General features: G+C 44.0%; 1 protein-coding gene across 1 annotated transcript; it reads right to left on the reverse strand.

Moving 5' to 3' along the window:
- Nucleotides 1-7,305: 7,305 nt before the first annotated feature.
- Nucleotides 7,306-8,594, reverse strand: LOC123439609. The gene has a single exon (XM_045116300.1). The coding sequence runs from the start codon at nucleotides 8,305-8,307 to the stop codon at nucleotides 7,750-7,752; it is 558 nt and encodes a 185-aa protein (XP_044972235.1). The 5' UTR covers nucleotides 8,308-8,594; the 3' UTR covers nucleotides 7,306-7,749.
- Nucleotides 8,595-22,694: the final 14,100 nt, after the last annotated feature.

Consider the following 22,694-nt stretch of genomic DNA (forward strand, 5'->3'; position numbering starts at 1 on the left):
ACTCGACAGCTTCGCGCGCCGTCACTCGGCTGAAGACTCCTTCATCACTCTGTTGCTCCGCGCGCCGTCTCACGGCCGGCCCGTGCGTCGCCACTCAGCTAGACGCGTCTTCATCGCTTGACCGCTCAACACGTCGCCACTCAGCCGGACGTGTCTACTTTGCTCGACCGCCCCGCGCGTCGTCACACAGCTACGTCATTTTTTCACAGACTACATTCTATTAAATAATCGTTTCTACATTACCGAGTGTCGAGGAAGTCGCACATGACGTTCACTCGGAGGCCACGCCACTGAGTGTACCTCTGCACTCGGTTGTTTATTTTTATGTGGGAACACTTCACTTCCGCTTCGTTTGGGTCCAGTACTCAAACGAGTTCAGTCGGATCCTTCACTCTTTTAGACTCTTGCCGGTTCCGAACCAGCAATCACGTGGCACACCCAGCGGGTGTCTATGGGTGCAATTTACACAAACTATTTCAGAAAAGATCATATTACTTTGATATTTTTTATGCTGGCTTGTACTATTTTTCATACACAGGTTACTCGACGCATCCGTGCACCATCCTCGTCGCTGCTCTGGCTCAGTCGCCGCAACGATCATTCATGCGTTTTCACATGTTCGGAAGTCCTTTCAATGACGTAGTGGACACGGCCGCCCCGCGTGCCGTCGGTGGGTCGGACGCCTCCTCGACATACATCACTTGGCCGCCCCGCGCGTTGCCACTCAGCCAGAATTGTCTACCTCACTCGGATGCCATGCGCATCGCCACTCCGTGTGGCACGTCTTCATCATTCGGCTGCCCCGCGCGCCACCGCTCAGCTTAGCTGCGACTCCGTGTCGCCTACGTTAAAACTACTTCGAGTACGGACACGCTCCACACTCGGGAACTTAGCTGCGACTCCGTATCGCCTAAGTTCAAAACTACTCCGAGTGCGGACATGCTCCACACTCGGGGACTTAGCTGCGACTCCATGTCGCCTAAGTTAAAACTACTTCGATTACGGACACGCTCGACACTCGGGAACTTAGCTGCGACTCTGTATCGCCTAAGTTAAAAACAACTCTCAGTGCGGACATGCTCCACACTCGGGGGCTTAGCTGCGACTCTGTATCGCCTAAGTTCAAAACTACTCCGAGTGCGGACATGCTCCACACTCTGGGGCTTAGCTGCAACTCCATATCGCCTAAGTTCAAAACTACTCCGAGTGCAGACATGCTCCACACTCGGGGACTTAGCTGCGACTCCGTGTCGCCTAAGTTAAAACTACTTCGAGTACGGACACGCTCCACACTCGGGAACTTAGCTGCGACTTTGTATCGCCTAAGTTAAAAACAACTCTGAGTGCGGACATGCTCCACACTCGGGGGGCTTAACTGCGACTCCGTATCGCCTAAGTTCAAAACTACTCCGAGTGCGGACATGCTGCACACTCGGGGGCTTAGCTGCGACTCCGTATTGCCTAAGTTAAAAACAACTCCGAGTGCGGACATGCTCGGGGGCTTAGCTGCGACTCCGTATCGCCTAAGTTAAAAACAACTCCGAGTGCGGACATGCTCGGGGACTTAGCTGCGACTCCGTATCGCCTAAGTTAAAAACAACTCCGAGTGCGGACATGCTCCACACTTGGGGACTTCGCTGCGACTCCGTATCGCCTAAGTTAAAAACAACTCCGAGTGCGGACATGCTCCACACTCGGGGGCTTAGCTGTGACTCCGTATCACCTAAGTTAAAAACAACTCCGAGTGCGGACATGCTCCACACTGGGGGACTTAGCTGCGACTCCGTATCGCCTAAGTTAAAAACAACTCTGAGTGCGGACATGCTCCGCACTCGGAAGCTTAGCTGCGACTCTGTATCGCCTAAGTTAAAACTACCCCGAGTACAGACACGTTGCACACTCGGGAACTTAGCTGCAACCCCGTATCGCCTAAGTTAAAAAATACACTCGAAGACTTGACTTTGATCCAGAAATCATATAATGCAGATTTAACAAACATTCAACATGACAAGCACTGGAAGTCTTAAACCCTCTGCCAGACTCATCTAGTCCGACAGAGGCTCGGGGACTACACCCAGTGGGTGCACTGAGCGTGCCCCCACAAGAAGAGAAATACAAAAAAGAAACACTCTACTTGGTCAGGTCCACCAACAACATCCAAGTTCAACAGATTCAACAGATTCCAACCGACTACCAGCAGTCAGTCAGAGTCTCAAGATCCTGTTGGTCACTCGGATCTACTTCAATTCTTAAGTTCACTCGGACGTACTACTCAGCGGAATCGATCAGGGTGAATGATGAAGACTTCAATCAACGCATAATTTTGCAAAGGCCCTGAAGCACGTTCAAGTTTTGTCTGCTGCTACAAGATTTACATCGACACCTTCACCACTCGGACCTTGATCCATTCGGGGGCTAATGACGGGGATATAGCCCTATGGTAGGGTCATAGGTCTGACCAATACGTCCTAACCAAGGGCACCTCATTATTAGTTTAAGGACTACAAGGGAAATTCTTACTGGATCGTGAAAACATCTAATCCATTCGGTACGGATCCACTCAGACAAGTACATTCCATCCACTCGGATGACAGTCAACCACTCGGTCGTACGACTCACTCGGTCATGCAAATACCAACAGTCGGCAAGACATCTGTAGTGGGCTGACATTATGGAATCAATGCCCCATCTTGTAACATAAGAGGTGAGGAGGTGGCGCACTCTATATAAGCCACCCCCTCCACATATCTAGGGAGATCTTCTTCTTCTTCTCCCCCAGCGGGCTCATTCCTTCCCTGGAGCTCTGGCTCTCTCTATACCATGTAACTCATGTCCATGACAGATAAAACAAAGCCTCTCTAGAGCACGAGACGTAGGGTTGTTATCTCCACTGTGAGAGTCCTGAACTCGCTAAAACCGCCGTGTCACCCATGTGCATCTTGATAGATCATGCTCCGTTATCCTACCCTCTTTCTATTGTCGGGATCGTTACCACGACACTTATCGAGTTGGGCCCTAAATCCTGGAGGCGGACATTCATAAAGGTCATGGCATCTCTGAGGAATTTCGATCCGGGCGGCTTAAAGCCCCGTTCAAGGTGTTCAACAAAAACAACTATCTCCCCTTCCTTCGGGTTGGGGATTTCCTCTCCTAACCCGGAACGCCAACCGATAACCTCTTGAGGGTCCAGATTCCCCGTTTTTACATAGTTGTTAAGGAGAGCATCGCCAACCTTGGTTGGGAGCCAATCACTTTTGAAAACAGTGCCCATGCTACAAAGGGATAAAATTACGGGTAAATTAACACGCCAAGCATCTACTAAAAATGGTGAAACAAGTTCATTTGACTTGCCAAACAATTTGCCTGATGGCTGAGGGAGTTATTTGACCCGCCGATAAAGGTTCGGGTCAGGATGCCAGGGCGACTTATGAAACTTTTACTACTTAAAGGAGAGGTGTTTCAGAGCTTCAATAGTATTTGCCAAGATGGTGAAGTATGAAATTATAAATAGGTTTCACTCGGCAAGTGATAAATTATGGATCTACTGGACAGACAGAAATGAATGTGAAAAGGTCTGGATAAAACGGCTTGTGACTAAGGTGGGAACAGTACTGTTGATCTGGTGAAATCTTTCCTAAGTATGCAAATCAAGGCCGAACAATTAAAGGTATGGAAAACATTGATGTATTCGCTACCATCACCGCCAACTAGTCGGGAATTACGAAGCCGTTCGAGATGTTCCAAGAACACAGTGGGCATGACCTCGAGAAACTTAGATCTGCCTTCAATGGTGGGATGTTGACCTGGTAAATGCGGCTGGAGGTGTCCGAAGAAGGATTTGCCGCGAGCGTTGCGCGTTCAGCAGCTTCCGTACGGCGGCAAAGATCTAGGACGGTGACGAAGATCTCGGGCGGCGACGAGGTGCTCGACGGCGGCGAGGAGTTCGACGGTGACGAAATGCTCGGCCACAACGAGGTGCTTGGCGGCGACGAAGTTTTCGGGCGGCGTCGAAGCTTTCGGACGACGTCGAAGTCTTCGGGTGGCAGCGGAGCTCTCGGGTGGCGATGAGGCTCTCGGTGCAACGATGAGGAAGAGAAGGGCGACAAGATGGGTAGGTGAAATGTGCCCTGTCCATTCCTCCCGCCTATTTATCAGGTCGGGCGCTAGGATCGAGGCGCCACGAGCGGGAACTGCCAAAAGATAAAGATTCGCCATGATGGCACCCCGAAATTTTTGGGATAGCGATACCGAAGGATCCATTGTAGATTACGTCATCATCTCTTCCGAGATTCAAGGGATAAGAAGGCTCCAACAAGAAGTGGTTTGGCGACTTGAGTTTTTCCACAGCAGATGGCGGTTTAAGTGTATGGTGCATAAGAAGAGTGAGATGAATCGCCCCTAACTGAGTGAGGATATTGGCGTGAAAGAAATTCAAGTCAATCTAGGGCCTAATGTTGGGGATATTATCTGTTGGGTAACCCGCCCTAGTTGGGCCGGGTCACCAAAGCTGGCGACTCATCTCCAAGTGGTTTTGGCCTTGGCCTGGCGAGGCCGGAAGTCGTATGGCGGTTCAGGACCTTCGGGAGGAGTCCATAGTAGAAAAGGTCTCCAAGTCTTGGAAAGATGGCGACTTAGAGATCGGAAGAGTCACGATTTATGTTAAGGAAAGGACCCTTGTAAACCCTAAGGACTCGACCTGTATATAAAGGTGAGTCCCAGGGAAGGAGAGCGTAGGTTAGAAATCATCGAGTGCTAGGTCAGGCGAGTTACGCCCCCTTGTAATCGAAACATCATCAATACAAACTCCAAGCAGGACGTAGGCTTTTACCACTTCACGAGAGGCCGAACCTGGGTAAATCTTTGTCTCGCTCCCACATAACCCCTTTGAGTCGCCACCAAGGTGCGATGGCTCCAACACTAAGTCCATTCACGAGGACATCTGCCGTGACAAAACCACGACACCGTGTCTAACTCTTTGGTGACATTGCTTGCAGGGCTTGTTTGTGATGTTGTATTACTGAGTGGGAGGCCTTGCAGGGCTTGTTTGTGAAATCGCGAGCTCGCATGCGCACCAAAAATATCAGTTCATGCTCATGTGCCTAGCTGACACTTGGTTATTTAGGCCCTAAAATCTATTCTAGGAGAGTAATTTTAATATGCTTCCTTTTACTCCCTCTTTTCACGTGAAAGATGAGTTAATCAAATCAGTGGGTCAGATCTATTTGTACTCTTAGAACATCTACAACCGGATCCTCAAACCCTACTCGAGCATCCGGACATACCGTGCGGTCACTAACCGGTCATGAAAAAATGATCAAGAGGAACCCCTTAAATCAGTCATAAACGTCCAGACTCAGTGGCACCCCTTATTTCCAGTCTAAATATCGGGTGGATATGAGGGAGCCCGGACACGCCCGCCTGTTCCGTAGTGGCCGGCGCTAGACGGCATCTATCCCATTCGTCCCCATCCATTCGTTGGACCAAACCCCAACCACATCACTCCACTGCCCTCCACTTCCCTCCATTCCCATCCACCACCCAAGCTCACCTCCAACATGGCGGGCAGCGGATCTGAATCAGGGATGCAACTAGGAAAAATATTTGCTGGGGTCATGTCTATGCTAATGGGGTCATCTTCAATAAATATATAGTGTTTAGTACTAAATTAATGAAGGGTTTCCTAATTTCACTCGGGTGAACTGACCCCAATGCCGACAAGGCAGCTTCGTCCCTGATCTGAATCCTTCACCTCCAGATCCGTCGATCACGAGCTCGTCCCACGCGACCCCGAGGAGGAAATGGTCGTCCGGCTTCCGCTCTGCCGCTCCCGGGAGGCGGCCGCACGACGGCAACGCTCGAACTCGCAACGCCGAGAATCCATTGCGTCCGCACAACCGGTGCTTGGATCCAGCATCACTTCATCGTCGGAGGTGGTGCGTTCCGTATGATGTCCGAACGCCGTGGCGGAAGGGCAACATCTTTGTTGGTGCGCAGAGCATGAAGCAAGGCTGTCCTCGGACGATGTCATGGCGTGGCGTGCCTGCTGGGCGATGCAGTGGGCACGGGATGCGGTGGAGGCCCTCGCGACGGTGGATTTGGAGAGGCAGATCAACACTCTCCGGCGCCCCATAGGGTGCACCAGTGCAGGCAAAGGAATCACGTCGTGGTGGACGTCGCCTCCTCTCAAGAAGGATCCGTCATCGACCTCACGTCGACTAGCACCGTCCGGGTAACCGGCTCCGACGAGGAAGAGTAGGGCATGTGAGACGGCGGGAGCTCGACTCCCGTGAGCTGGCTAGTGTCATATGCCCTACTCTACGTTGCCGACGACCGGACCAACATTGTGAGAGGCACAGCCAGCCACGGGATATGGGCACGCGGAGCCGGACGAGCTCCGTTTAGTATTAGGTTTACGTTGCATATAGTATATGAATTTGAGGCTTCTAATTTGAGACATCTGGATGTAGAATGCATTATTCGAGGCGTGACCGGTCAGTATCCGCGGACACGCCCGGGCACGTTCGCGGGCGTTTGAGGGGCCGGATTTTCAAGGTCCGGTTATAGATGCTCTTACCTCTCACACAAAAAGAAACGGTACGAGGGAGGATGCTAAAATTTACCTTTTGAAAAAAAACTTTTAGTCTATTCATCAACTATCAAAGTATACAAAGAACACGAAGTAAAAAATATATCCATATCTATAGATCATGTAGCGATGAATACCTGCAGTGGAGCGAATCGAAGATGCGTTATCATCGTCGTCCCTGCATCATCGGAGCTGGATAAGTTCTTTTGTAGTAGACAGTTAAGCAGTTGTCGTGCTAAGGCCCTATAGAACTAGTGCATCAACATCAACATTTGTCGATGAAAGAGAAATATAGATTGGAAGGATCTAATTTATAGGCACACAATCATATACTCCCTCCGTTTCATTTTAGTCTGCATATAAGGTTTGGTCAAAGTCAAGTTTTGTGAAGTTTGACTAACTTTAAATTAAAAAATATCAACATTTACAACATGAAATCGATATTATCAGATGCACCACGAGATGCTATTTCATACTATATCATTTTAATATAGTAGATATTTATATTTTTTGATATAAATTTGGTCAAACATTATGTTGTTTGACTTTGACCTAATCTTATAGGTGGAGTAAAAGGAAACGGAAGGAGTATAAACAAACACATCGTTCATGTGGATCCATTAAAGAAAAACACCAATCAAAGCCCATCAGATTTGTCGAAGATAAATCTTCACACGTTTTTCAATGATGCTAGAAACATCGTCGAAACGAAGACATGATGAAGAGAACATTGTTCCATTTTCCAAGAGATGTTGTGGCCTCTGCCCCGTTTGGATCCAACTAAGTGCGGTGAAACTAGACGAATTTCTCCATCTATTACACATCAACGATAAAGAAATTAGAGTGCCCCGTTTTTCTTTCCTTTTTTTGGCAAAAGAAAACGATGAAAAAATTAGCATCTAGCCCTCTAAACAACTCTATTTTCGTAACAAAAATGGGGCCGTGTAGCCCCTTCGATTAGTATATCTATCTAAAAAAGATAAAGAAATTAGGGTGCCCAAGAAATTAAGAAGTCAACGACGGCAGCGACGGCCACTGCGCACATGACAACGGAATAGAATCTAAGAACCACACGTCAAAGCAACGGCCTCCGTACCTGCACTAGTTCATGCATTCATCCAAATCGAATCACCGTCGGAGATGGCACCGACGACACCTACAGCCTACTGAGCTACAGCGGCTAGCTGCTGCACCCTCTCGGCCATGCCCTTGACGCTGGCGCCGAGGCGCGCCACGAGCGCCGCCTCGCTCCACCCCTCAGCCTTCACGGCGTCGCACTCGAACGCCCACGAGATCATGCACCCGCCTTCGCCGCCGTCGAGGTCCAGGACGCGGAGCGTGGCGACGTAGCGGCCGAACCCCATGTTGCTGTCGACGACGGCGTAGCGGAGGCGCCGCGCGCCGTGGTCAGCCTCCAGCAGCTGCTCGCGTGCCCACAGCCCCGCGGCGCTCGAGGCCACTTGCCGGACGCAGCCGGGGGTGATAAGCAGCCGACCACCGTCGTCCTCCTCCTCCTCCTCCTCGCTGCTGGCCCCCGTGACGCGCTCGCACACGTCGATGCCCGGCAGGTAGCGGTGCGCGGAGAAGAAGCTGGCGACGTGCGCCCACGCGGCGCCCGCCGGCGTGCCAGGCAGCGCAGCCTCCACGGCGCCACGCCACTGCTCCGGCGCCGCAGCTGCCGGTGCCCACCCTTGCTGCGCACCCTCCCCGTCGACCTCCATTCCCGCTGCCGCGCGCTGCTCGACGACTTACTCAACGTATGCACACGCGGGTACTATACGTGTTTGGCGAGCTATGTGGTACCGATTAAGCTGGCTAGGTTAGTATATAGCAGAGTGCAACAAACGACAGCTAAGCTGACAACGTGTCAGTGTGTGAGTAGGAAGATAAGTACTCTACGTGTACGAAGCGACAACGATTGATAGTACTGTATAGTGGCTAGTGAATGAGTCCGTGAATCATTTATTTATCATTATTATTAGATGTAGAATCCTGGAATCAGGGTTGATGCAGCTATGATTGGGTGATTGCTACACTGATTGCCAACAAAAAAATGTGATGAAATTTTGTGGCCGGTGGTCTAACTGGAGGAGTATATTTTTGACAGTTGGTGGTCTAACTAGTAAATTTAGCAGTTGCGCCACAGCTGTCGGATTATGAGTCGGCCGGCGGCGCAGCAGTCCATTCGGGTAACGTGGAATAGTGGTAGCCCCACTTTGATTGGTGCACCGTCCCATGTTCAAGATGCAGTCGTATGTACAGCAGTGCACGATATATAGTTTACCGTTCATCGGTGCACGTATTAAAAGGCCACTGTTAGGCGTCGTCGTCTGGCTGACAAGAGGCAATTGTAAAACTGCCTCGCGACTCGTTGGAAGAGGACATGAGGTGTTGCGCAACCGCCACATTTGGCGGTGTTCAGTTTCTTCAGATTTAAACGGGTTGAAATTTTTTGAAACAAATGTTAACTCGACTTCACATTAGTGTGGAAGAGCCGCTCTTTATGCTGTGAAGCCGCTCCCCTGCCCCTGTGCCGTTGGCCGTCCCGGCCGCGGCGGCCACCAACCAAGCCTTCATGGTCATGACTGCTTCCCCATCCTCGCGTGCCGCGTACTCAGGCCTCAGACCGGACCTTGATGCTGGGAAATCCCTGTTTTTTCGGGCTGTCCGTGGTTCCGGAAACGCCGCTCGAGGGCTTTCTAGATCCGGTCTCGTTGTCACGGATACCGCAGTACGTCGCGCTGCAGCTGGACGCGACACCCTCTAGTTCGGCGGATCCGGTGCTGCCTCCCGCCCCACGCCTTAAGTCCATCATAGTCGCCCCATCCTTTGTTGTCCAAATTGCCCCTTCCAGCATGGACGATAGCTGGACCGAGGTCATCCACCAAAAGGTCATCTTCAGCCAGCCGGTGTATGCTACTGCGACAACAGACCTTCCCTCGCAACGGTGCCAGGAATCATGCTGCTACGGGGTATGCCTATAGGGAGTTCCTTGGCAAATATGCAAAGGATTTCCCCGCGGCCTTGGAGCCTTGCGTTGGTGTTCCTTTGAAGAGGAAAGGGTAATGTAGCACAACGGCGGTAAGTATTTCCCTCAGTTTGAGAACCAAGCTATCGATCCAGTGGGAGGCTCGCGTCAAGTCACAAGTACCTGTACAAACACAAAGAGCTTGCACCCAACGCTATGAAGGGGTTGTCAATCCCTTATAGATTGTTTGCAAAGTGAGAACTGAAAGCAAAACGTAAACAAAGCAAAGTAAAAGTAAAAGTGGAGACGATAGTTGTGAATAGACCCGGGGGCCGTAGTGTTTACTAGTGGCTTCTCTCATGAAAGCAAGTAGACGGTGGGTGAACGAATTACACTAGTAGAAAACGGGCCTTTGGCCGGGACCCTTTAGTCCCGGCCTGCCTCTGGGCCGGGACTAAAGGCCCAGCCACGTCGCCCCAATTCTCAATGCCTCCCTCGAGGCTATAGTCCCGGCCCGTAAGGAACCTTTAGTCCCGGTTCGTGTCCCAAACCGGGACTAAAGGGCTACACGGTGGGCAGCCCGCATGTGCGCCACCTTTACTCCCGGTTTGTTTCTCAAACAGGGACTAAAGTCCTCTGCCTATATATAGCAAAACCCCCCTCTCCCCACTTCGTTGCATTTTTCTTGGATGGAGGATTGTGGGTGGGTGCTTGCTCTCCACTTTTTTTGATGCACTAGAGGTGTTTGTTGAAATGTGTGTTAGAGCGATGCCGCTTCAGTTCACCGAACACAACTACGATATGAGATGTCCGAGCCACGCTTAAACCTCTTCCTCTTTATTTCTATTTATTCTAAAAGGTTAGCAACTATATTTCCTCGTTTAGACCGTGCGGTACTAATTTTTAGGATCGTGATTGTATTTGATATACTGTCGTATAACGCAGAGATGAGCCATCCATGGATGTATGGTGATCGACGCACAGCCGCTTACAGAGAAGGTGTCCATTCTTTTCGAGATGCAGCCGATGCGAACAAGCATGGTGGTGGCTATATGTTTTGTCCATGTGTTGAATGTAGGAATGAGAAGGATTACACTTCCTCAAGAGTCATTCAGAGCCACCTGCTTCGGTCCGGTTTTATGTCGGGCTATAATGTTTGGACCAAGCACGGAGAAAGAGGGGTTATGATGGAAGACGACGATGAAGAAGAAGAGAACGATGATGACAACTACCGATCTATGTTCCCTGAGTATGCTGATACCGCAATGGAAGACAATGAAGAAGAAGATCAGGATGAAGAACGGGAACCAGATGAGCCCGCTGATGATCTTGGCCGGGTCATTTCTGATGCACGGCGAGGTTGCGACATGGAAAAGGAGAGGTTGTAGTTCGAGCAGATGTTACAGGACCACAACAAATTGTTGTACCCAACTTGTGAAGATGGCCAGAAGAAGCTGGGTAGCACACTGGAATTGCTGAAGTGGAAGGCAGAGACCGGTGTGACTGACTCGTCATTCGAAAAGTTGTTGGTACTGATGAAGAAGATGCTTCCAAGAAAGAACGAATTGCCCGCCAGCACGTACGAAGCAAAGAAGCTTGTCTGCCCTCTAGGATTAGACGTGCAGAAGATACATGCATGCCCTAATGACTGCATCCTCTACCGCGGTGAGAAGTACGAGAATATGGATAAATGCCCGGTATGCACTGCATTGCGGTATAAGATCAGAAAAGATGACCCTGGTGATATTGAGGGCGAGCCACCCAGGAAGAGGGTTCCTGCCAAGGTGATGTGGTATGCTCCTATAATACCACGGTTGAAACGTCTGTTTAGAAATAAAGATCATGCGAAGTTGTTGCGATGGCACATGGAAGATCGTATGAAAGACGATAAGTTGAGGCACACCGCTGATGGTCGACAGTGGAGAAAAATCGAGAGAGAGTTCCCGAGATTTGCAGCTGACGCAAGGAACTTATGGTTAGGTCTGAGTACAGATGGCATGAATCCTTTTGGGGAGCAGAGTTGCAGTCACAGCACCTGGCCCGTTACTCTATGTATCTACAACCTTCCTCCTTGGTTGTGCATGAAGCGGAAGTTCATTATGATGCCAGTGCTTATACAAGGTCCAAAGCAACCCGGCAACGATATTGATGTGTACCTAAGGCCATTAGTGGATGAACTTTTACAGCTGTGGGCCGAACCAGGTGTACGTGTGTGGGACGAGCACAAACAAGAGGAATTTGACCTTCGAGCGTTGCTTTTCGTAACCATCAATGATTGGCCTGCTCTTAGTAACATTTCCGGACAGTCAAACAAGGGATACAATGCATGCACGCACTGTTTGGATCAGACAGAAAGGATATATCTCGACAACTGTAGGAAGAATGTGTATCCGTACAATCGTAGTTTTCTTCCGCCCAAGCATCCCTTAAAGAAAAAAGGCAAGCATTTCAATGGCAAGGCAGAACCCCGGGGGAAGCCTGTCATCCGTACTGGTGCTGAAGTATTTGATATGGTCAAAGATTTAAAAGTAATCTTTGGAAAGGGTCCTCGCAGCCAACCTGTTCCTAACGGCCTTGATAAGCGCGTACCCATGTGGAAGAAGAAATCTATATTTTGGGAGCTACCCTACTGGGAAGTCCATGAGGTTCGCTCGGCAATCGACGTGATGCACCTGATGAAGAATCTCTGCGTGAATATTCTAGGCTTCCTGGGCTTGTATGGGAAGTTAAAAGATACACCGGAAGCGCGGGAGGACCAGGAACGTCATAAAGGAAGAGATGGCATGCATCCAGGGCAGTTTCAAGGGCGTGCCAGCTACGCTCTTACTAAGGAAGAGAAGGAAATCTTCTTTGAAGTCTTGTTCAGTATCAAGGTCCCGACTGGCTTCTCGTCGAATATAAAGGGAATCGTAAATATGAAAGACAAAAAATTCCAAAACCTAAAGTCTCATGACTACCACGTGCTTATGACGCAATTGCTTCCGGTTGCATTGAGGGAAATTCTACCGGAAAATGTTCGCCTGGCAATTGTGAAGGTATGTGCATTCCTCAATGCAATTTCTCAGAAGGTAATCGATCGAGAAAGTCTATCAGGGTTACAGATTGATGTGGTCCAATGTCTGGTCAGCTTTGAGTTGTTGTTCCCACCATCCTTCTTCAATATAATGACACACCTCCTAGTTCACCTAGTCGAAGAGATTAGAATTCTCGGTCCTGTGTTTCTACACAATATGTTCCCCTTCGAGAGGTTCATGGGAGTCTTAAAGAAATATGTTCGTAACCGTGCTAAGCCAGAAGGAAGCATCTCCAAGGGCTATGGAACAGAGGAGGTCATTGAGTTTTGTGTGGACTTTCTTCCTGACCTTAAGCCGATTGGTGTTCCTGAATCTCGGTATGAGGGTAGGCTGATAGGAAAAGGCACACTAGGAAGGAAAGCAAAAGTATGTATGGACGGGCATTCTTTCTCTCAAGCACACTACACAGTTCTACACAATTCCACCGTGGTGGCTCCGTATATCGTGAGACACAAGAATATTCTACGCTCCGAAAACCCGGGGAAGGCTGACTCTTGGATTAAAGGGGAACACGAGAAGACTTTCGGCAGTTGGTTGCAGACACATCTCATGAATGACGACACCGTTGAAGATGAGCTGTACTGTTTGGCCAGGCCACCATCTTCGACTATATGTACTTTCCAAGGGTATGAGATAAATGGGAATACATTTTACACGGTTGCCCAAGATAAAAAGAGCACCAACCAAAATAGTGGTGTCCGCTTTGATGCAACAGACGAGAATGGGCACTGTTTGGAAACATATTACGGGTACATAGAGGAGATATGGGAACTTGACTATGGACCTACTTTTAAGATCCCTTTATTTCGGTGCAAATGGGTGAAGCTGACAGGAGGCGGGGTAGTTGTAGACCAAAAGTACGGCATGACAACACTGGATCTCAACAATCTTGCGTACATGGACGAACCATTTGTCCTAGCCAATGATGTCGCTCAGGTTTTCTATGTGAAGGACATGTCTACATTAACGAGAAAAAGAAATCAACAAAAGAAGATATCGTCCGATGACCCAAAACGTCACATAGTTCTTTCAGGGAAAAGAAACATCGTGGGAGTAGATGACAAGACAGACATGTCAGAAGATTATAATAAGTTTCATGAAATTCCGCCCTTCAAAGTGAAAACTGACCCAAGCATCCTACTGAATGATGAAGATTCTCCATGGCTACGACCCAGAAGAAAACAGAAATAATAGATGGTAATATTGGTGCAATAATGTAATAATGTATTAAACCTTTTATGTAATGCATGTATGGAATGTACTAAATTTCAAACACTTTTCATTTTCATAGTATCCATGTAAGAGATGAGTTCTCGTTCGAAACCCTGATACTTCGAGAGAGATTGTCCGTTTTGTACATGAAGTGCATCCAGTTTTTGTCGTAGCCCTCTCAACTTGTTAACACATGCTACGTGGGTGAAATGATGATAGCATGCCAACTTTCAACATTTTCAGAGTTCATTTGTAGTGCTTTTCAATTTCAGGGTCAACTAGCTCAAAAAAATAAGTAAATGCATGAAATATCCCAAATGAAGTCAGAAATTGTTGAAATTTTGTGATGTGCCTTTGAATGGTACATTTTGAACACACACAAAAGTATGGAGTTCAAATAAGTCCAACAAATGAAATCCCTTTGTAAGAGATGAGTTCTCGTTCGAAACCGTGATACTTCGAGAGAGATTGTCCATTTTGTACACGAAGTGCATCCAGTTTTTGTCGTAGCCCTCTCAACTTTTTAACACATGCTATGTGGGTGAAATTATGATAGCATGCCAACTTTCAACATTTTCAGAGTTCATTTGTAGTGCTTTTCAATTTCAGGGTCAACTAGCTCAAAAAAATAAGTAAATGCACGAAATATACCAAATGAAGTCAGAAATTGTTGAAATTTTGTGATGTGCCTTTGAATGGTGCATTTTGAACACACAAAAAGTATGGAGTTCAAATAAGTTCAAAAAAATGAAATCCCTTTGTAAGAGATGAGTTCTCGTTCGAAACCCTGATACTTCGAGAGAGATTGTCCGTTTTGTACACGAAGTGCATCCAGTTTTTGTGGTAGCCCTCTCAACTTTTTAACACATGCTATGTGGGTGAAATGATGATAGCATGCCAACTTTCAACATTTTCAGAGTTCATTTGTAGTGCTTTTCAATTTCACGGTCAACTAGCTCAAAAAAAATAAGTAAATGCACGAAAGATACCAAATGAAGTCAGAAATTGTTGAAATTTTGTGAGGTGCCTTTGAATGGTGCATTTTGAACACACAAAAAGTATGGAGTTCAAATAAGTTCAAAAAAATGAAATCCCTTTGTAAGAGATGAGTTCTCGTTCGAAACCCTGATACTTCGAGAGAGATTGTCCGTTTTGTACACGAAGTGCATCCAGTTTTTGTCGTAGCCCTCTCAACTTTTTAACACATTCTATGTGGGTGAAATTATGATAGCATGTCAACTTTCAACCTTTTCAGAGTTCAGTTGTAGTGCTTTTCAATTTCAGGGTCAACTAGCTCAAAAAGAAGTAAATGCACGAAATATACCAAATGAAGTCAGAAATTGTTGAAATTTTGTGATGTGCCTTTGAATGGTGAATTTTGAACACACAAAAAGTATGGAGTTCAAATAAGTTCAAAAAAATGAAATCCCTTTGTAAGAGATGAGTTCTCGTTTGAAACCCTGATACTCCGAGAGAGATTGTCCGTTTTGTACACGAAGTGGATCCAGTTTTTGTCGTAGCCCTCTCAACTTTTTAACACATGCTATGTTGGTGAAATGATGATAGAATGCCAACTTTCAACATTTTCAGAGTTCATTTGTAGTGCTTTTCAATTTCAGGGTCAACTAGCTCAAAAAAAAATAAGTAAATGCACGAAATATACCAAATGAAGTCAGAAATTGTTGAATTTTGTGATGTGCCTTTGAATGGTGCATTTTTAACACACAAAAAGTATGGAGTTCAAATAAGTTCAAAAAAATGAAATCCCTTTGTAAGAGACGAGTTCTCGTTCGAAACCCTGATACTTCGAGAGAGATTGTCCGTTTTGTACACGAAGTGCATCCAGTTTTTGTCGTAGCCCTCTCAACTTTTTAACACATGCTATGTGGGTGAAATGATGATAGCATGCCAACTTTCAACATTTTCAGAGTTCATTTGTAGTGCTTTTCAATTTCACGGTCAACTAGCTCAAAAAAAATAAGTAAATGCACGAAATATAGCAAATGAAGTCAGAAATTGTTGCAATTTTGTGAGGTGCCTTTGAATGGTGCATTTTGAACACACAAAAAGTATGGAGTTCAAATAAGTTCAAAAAAATGAAATCCCTTCGTAACAGATGAGTTCTCGTTCGAAACCCTGATACTTCGAGAGAGATTGTCCGTTTTGTACACGAAGTGCATCCAGTTTTTGTCGTAGCCCTCTCAACTTTTTAACACATGCTATGTGGGTGAAATTATGATAGCATGCCAACTTTCAACCTTTTCAGAGTTCAGTTGTAGTGCTTTTCAATTTGAGGGTCAACTAGCTCAAAAAAAAGTAAATGCACGAAATATACCAAATGAAGTCAGAAATTGTTGAAATTTTGTGATGTGCCTTTGAATGGTGAATTTTGAACACACAAAAAGTATGGAGTTCAAATAAGTTCAAAAAAATGAAATCCCTTTGTAAGAGATGAGTTCTCGTTCGAAACCCTGATACTTCGAGAGAGATTGTCCGTTTTGTACACGAAGTGGATCCAGTTTTTGTCGTAGCCCTCTCAACTTTTTAACACATGCTATGTGGGTGAAATGATGATATAATGCCAACTTTCAACATTTTCAGAGTTCATTTGTAGTGCTTTTCAATTTCAGGGTCAACTAGCTCAAAAAAAAAAGTAAATGCACGAAATAAACCAAATGAAGTCAGAAATTGTTGAAATTTTGTGAGGTGCCTTTGAATGGTGCATTTTGAACACACAAAAAGTATGGAGTTCAAATAAGTTCAAAAAAATGAAATCCCTTTGTAAGAGACCAGTTCTCGTTCGAAACCCTCATACTTCGAGAGAGATTGTCCGTTTTGTACATGAAGTGCATCCAGTTTTTGTCGTAGCCCTCTCAACTTTTTAACACATGCTATGTGGGTGAAATGATGATAGCATGCCAACTTTCAACATTTTCAGAGGTCATTTGTAGTGCTTTTCAATTTCAGGGTCAACTAGCTCAAAAAAATAAGTAAATGCACGAAATATAGCAAATGAAGTCAGAAATTGTTGAAATTTTGTGATGTGCCTTTGAATGGTGCATTTTGAACACACAAAAAGTATGGAGTTCAAATAAGTTCAAAAAATGAAATCCCTTCGTAACAGATGAGTTCTCGTTCGAAACCCTGATACTACGAGAGAGATTGTCCGTTTTGTACACGAAGTGCATCCAGTTTTTGTCGTAGCCCTCTCAACTTTTTAAAACATGCTATGTGGGTGAAATGATGATAGCATGCCAACTTTCAACATTTTCAGAGTTCATTTGTAGTGCTTTTCAATTTCAGGGTCAACTAGCTCAAAAAAAAACAAGTAAATGCACGAAATATACCAAATGAAGTCAGAAATTGTTGAAATTTTGTGATGTGCCTTTGAATGGTGCATTTTGAACACACAAAAATTATGGAGTTCAAATAAGTTCAAAAAAATGAAATCCCTTTGTAAGAGATGAGTTCTCGTTCGAAACCCTGATACTTCGAGAGAGATTGTCTGTTTTGTACACGAAGTGGATCCAGTTTTTGTCGTAGCCCTCTCAACTTTTCAACACATGCTATGTGGGTGAAATGATGATAGAATGCCAACTTTCAACATTTTCAGAGTTCATTTGTAGTGCTTTTCAATTTCAGGGTCAACTAGCTCAAAAAAAATAAATAAATGCACGAAATATACCAAATGAAGTCAGAAATTGTTGAAATTTTGTGATGTGCCTTTGAATGGTGCATTTTGAACACACAAAAAGTATGGAGTTCAAATAAGTTCAAAAAAATGAAATCCCTTTGTAAGAGACGAGTTCTCGTTCGAAACCCTGATACTTCGAGAGAGATTGTCCGTTTTGTACATGAAGTACATCCAGTTTTTGTCGTAGCCCTCTCAACTTTTTAACACATGCTATGTGGGTGAAATGATGATAGCATGCCAACTTTCAACATTTTCAGAGGTCATTTGTAGTGCTTTTCAATTTCAGGGTCAACTAGCTAAAAAAAATAAGTAAATGCACGAAATATAGCAAATGAAGTCAGAAATTGTTGAAATTTTGTGATGTGCCTTTGAATGGTGCAGTTTGAACACACAAAAAGTATGGAGTTCAAATAAGTTCAAAAAAATGAAATCCCTTCGTAACAGATGAGTTCTCGTTCGAAACCCTTATACTTCGAGAGAGATTGTCCGTTTTGTACACGAAGTGCACCCAGTTTTTGTCGTAGCCCTCTCAACTTTTTAAAACATGCTATGTGGGTGAAATGATGATAGCATGCCAACTTTCAACATTTTCAGAGTTCATTTGTAGTGCTTTTCAATTTCAGGGTCAACTAGCTCAAAAAAAAACAAGTAAATGCACGAAATATACCAAATGAAGTCAGAAATTGTTGAAATTTTGTGATGTGCCTTTGAATGGTGCAGTTTGAACACACAAGAAGTATGGAGTTCAAATAAGTTCAAAAAAATGAAATCCCTTTGTAAGAGATGAGTTCTCGTTCGAAACCCCCATACTTCGAGAGAGATTGTCCGTTTTGTACACGAAGTGCATCCAGTTTTTGTCGTAGCCCTCTCAACTTTTCAACACATGCTATGTGGGTGAAATGGTGATAGCATGCCAACTTTCAACATTTTCAGAGTTCATTTGTAGTGCTTTTCAATTTGAGGGTCAACTAGCTCAAACAAAATAAGTAAATGCACGAAATATACCAAATGAAGTCAGAAATTGTTGAAATTTTGTGATGTGCCTTTGAATGGTGCATTTTGAACGCTCAAAAAGTATGGAGTTCAAATAAGTTCAAAAAAATGAAATCCCTTTGTAACAGATGAGTTCTCGTTCGAAACCCTGATACTTCGAGAGAGATTGTCCGTTTTGTACACGAAGTGCACCCAATTTTTGTCGTAGCCCTCTCAACTTTTCAACACATACTATGTGGGTGAAATGATGATAGCATGCCAACTTTCAACATTTTCAGAGTTCATTTGTAGTGCTTTTCAATTTCAGTGTCAACTAGCTCAAAAAAAACAAGTAAATGCACGAAATATACCAAATGAAGTCAGAAATTGTTGAAATTTTGTGATGTGCCTTTGAATGGTGCATTTTGAACACACAAAAAGTATGGAGTTGAAATAAGTTCAAAAAAATGAAATCCCTTTGTAAGAGATGAGTTCTCGTTCGAAACCGTCATACTTCGAGAGAGATTGTCCATTTTGTACACGAAGTGCATCCAGTTTTTGTCGTAGCCCTCTCAACTTTTTAAAACATGCTATGTGGGTGAAATGATGATAGCATGCCAACTTTCAACATTTTCAGAGTTCATTTGTAGTGCTTTTCAATTTCAGGGTCAACTAGCTCAAACAAACAAGTAAATGCACGAAATATACCAAATGAAGTCAGAAATTGTTGAAATTTTGTGATGTGCCTTTGAATGGTGCATTTTGAACACACAAAAAGTATGGAGTTCAAATAAGTTCAAAAAAATGAAATCCCTTTGTAAGAGATGAGTTCTCGTTCGAAACCCTGATACTTCGAGAGAGATTGTCCGTTTTGTACACGAAGTGCATCCAGTTTTTGTCGTAGCCCTCTCAACTTTTCAACAAATGCTATGTGGGTGAAATGATGATAGCATGCCAACTTTCAACATTTTCAGAGTTCATTTGTAGTGCTTTTCAATTTCAGGGTCAACTAGCTCAAAAAAAATAAGTAAATGCACGAAATATACCAAATGAAGTCAGAAATTGTTGAAATATTGTGATGTGCCTTTGAATGGTGCATTTTGAACACACAAAAAGTATGGAGTTCAAATAAGTTCAAAAAAAATGAAATCCCTTTGTAACAGATGAGTTCTCGTTCGAAACCCTGATACTTCGAGAGAGATTGTCCGTTTTGTACACGAAGTGCACCCAGTTTTTGTCGTAGCCCTCTCAACTTTTCAACACATACTATGTGGGTGAAATGATGATAGCATGCCAACTTTCAACATTTTCAGAGTTCATTTGTAGTTCTTTTCAATTTCAGGGTCACCTAGCTCAAAAAAACAAGTAAATGCACGAAATATACCAAATGAAGTCAGAAATTGTTGAAATTTTGTGATGTGCCTTTGAATGGTGCATTTTGAACACACAAAAAGTATGGAGTTCAAATAAGTTCAAAAAAATGAAATCCCTTTGTAAGAGATGAGTTCTCATTCGAAACCCTCATACTTCGAGAGAGATTGTCCGTTTTGTACACGAAGTGCATCCAGTTTTTGTCGTAGCCCTGTCAACTTTTTAAAACATGCTATGTGGGTGAAATGATGATAGCATGCCAACTTTCAACATTTTCAGAGTTCATTTGTAGTGCTTTTCAATTTCAGGGTCAACTAGCTCAAAAAAATAAGTAAATGCACGAAATATACCAAATGAAGTCAGAAATTGTTGAAATTTTGTGATGTGCCTTTGAATGGTGCATTTTGAACACACAAAAAGTATGGAGTTCAAATAAGTTCAAAAAAATGAAATCCCTTTGTAAGAGATGAGTTCTCGTTCGAAACCCTGATACTTCGAGAGAGATTGTCCGTTTTGTACACGAAGTGCATCCAGTTTTTGTCGTAGCCCTCTCAACTTTTCAACACATGCTATGTGGGTGAAATGATGATAGCATGCCAACTTTCAACATTTTCAGAGTTCATTTGTAGTGCTTTTCAATTTTAGGGTCAACTAGCTCAAAAAAAATAAGTAAATGCACGAAATATACCAAATGAAGTCAGAAATTGTTGAAATTTTGTGATGTGCCTTTGAATGGTGCATTTTGAACACACAAAAAGTATGGAGTTCAAATAAGTTCAAAAAAATGAAATCCCTTTGTAAGAGATGAGTTCTTGTTCGAAACCCTCATACTTCGAGAGAGATTGTCCGTTTTGTACACGAAGTGCATCCAGTTTTTGTGGTAGCCCTCTCAACTTTTCAACACATGCTATGTGGGTGAAATGATGATAGCATACCAACTTTCAACATTTTTAGAGTTCATTTGTAGTGCTTTTCAATTTCAGGGTCAACTAGCTCAAAAAAACAAGTAAATGCACGAAATATACCAAATGAAGTCAGAAATTGTTGAAATTTTGTGATGTGCCGTTGAATGGTGCAGTTTGAACACACAAAAAGTATGGAGTTCAAATAAGTTCAAAAAAATGAAATCCCTTTGTAAGAGATGAGTTCTCGTTCGAAACCCTCATACTTCGAGAGAGATTGTCCGTTTTGTACACGAAGTGCATCCAGTTTTTGTCGTAGCCCTCTCAACTTTTCAACACATGCTATGTGGGTGAAATGATGATAGCATGCCAACTTTCAACATTTTCAGAGTTCATTTGTAGTGCTTTTCAATTTTAGGGTCAACTAGGTCAAAAAAAATAAGTAAATGCACGAAATATACCAAATGAAGTCAGAAATTTTTGAAATTTTGTGATGTGCCTTTGAATGGTGCAGTTTGAACACACAAAAAGTATGGAGTTCAAATAAGTTCAAAAAAATGAAATCCCTTTGTAAGAGATGAGTTCTCGTTCGAAACCCTTATACTTCGAGAGAGATTGTCCGTTTTGTACACGAAGTGCATCCAGTTTTTGTCGTAGCCCTCTCAACTTTTTAAAACATGCTATGTGGGTGAAATGATGATTGCATGCCAACTTACAACATTTTTAGAGTTCATTTGTAGTGCTTTTCAATTTCAGGGTCAACTAGCTCTAAAAAAATAAGTAAATGCACGAAATATACCAAATGAAGTCAGAAATTGTTGAAATTTTGTGATGTGCCTTTGAATGGTGCATTTTGAACACACAAAAAGTATGGAGTTCAAATAAGTTCAAAAAATGAAATCCCTATGTAAGAGATGAGTTCTCGTTCGAAACCCTCATACTTCGAGAGAGATTGTCCGTTTTGTACACGAAGTGCATCCAGTTTTTGTCGTAGCCCTCTCAACTTTTCAACACATGCTATGTGGGTGAAATGATGATAGCATGCCAAATTTCAACATTTTCAGAGTTCATTTGTAGTGCTTTTCAATTTCAGGGTCAACTAGCTCAAAAAAAAAAGTAAATGCACGAAATATACCAAATGAAGTCAGAATTGTTGAAATTTTGTGATGTGCCTTTGAATGGTGCATTTTGAACACACAAAAAGTATGGAGTTCAAATAAGTTCAAAAAAATGAAATCCCTTTGTAAGAGATGAGTTCTCGTTCGAAACCCTCATACTTCGAGAGAGATTGTCCGTTTTGTACACGAAGTGCATCCAGTTTTTGTCGTAGCCCTCTCAACTTTTCAACACATGCTATGTGGGTGAAATGATGATAGCATGCCAACTTTCAACATTTTCAGAGTTCATTTGTAGTGCTTTTCAATTTTAGGGTCAACTAGCTCAAAAAAAATAAGTAAATGCACGAAATATACCAAATGAAGTCAGAAATTGTTGAAATTTTGTGATGTGCCTTTGAATGGTGCATTTTGAACACACAAAAAGTATGGAGTTCAAATAAGTTCAAAAAAATGAAATCCCTTCGTAAGAGATGAGTTCTCGTTCGAAACCCTCATACTTCGAGAGAGATTGTTCGTTTTGTACACGAAGTGCACCCAGTTTTTGTCGTAGCCCTCTCAACTTTTTAACACATGCTATGAGGGTGAAATGATGATAGCATGCCAACTTTCAACATTTTCAGAGTTCATTTGTAGTGCTTTTCAATTTCAGGGTCAACTAGCTCAAAAAAAAATAAGTAAATGCACGAAATATACCAAATGAAGTCAGAAATTGTTGAAATTTTGTGATGTGCCTTTGAATGGTGCATTTTGAACACACAAAAAGTATGGAGTTCAAATAAGTTCAAAAAAATGAAATC

Source organism: Hordeum vulgare, chromosome 3H (assembly GCF_904849725.1).
Source record: "Hordeum vulgare subsp. vulgare chromosome 3H, MorexV3_pseudomolecules_assembly, whole genome shotgun sequence".
In the NCBI taxonomy this organism is placed as follows: domain Eukaryota; kingdom Viridiplantae; phylum Streptophyta; class Magnoliopsida; order Poales; family Poaceae; genus Hordeum; species Hordeum vulgare.

Coding starts and splice junctions, on each gene's coding strand:
- LOC123439609 (XM_045116300.1), bottom strand. CDS start 8,307: ATGGAGGTCGACGGGGAGGGTGCGCAGCAAGGGTGGGCACCGGCAGCT.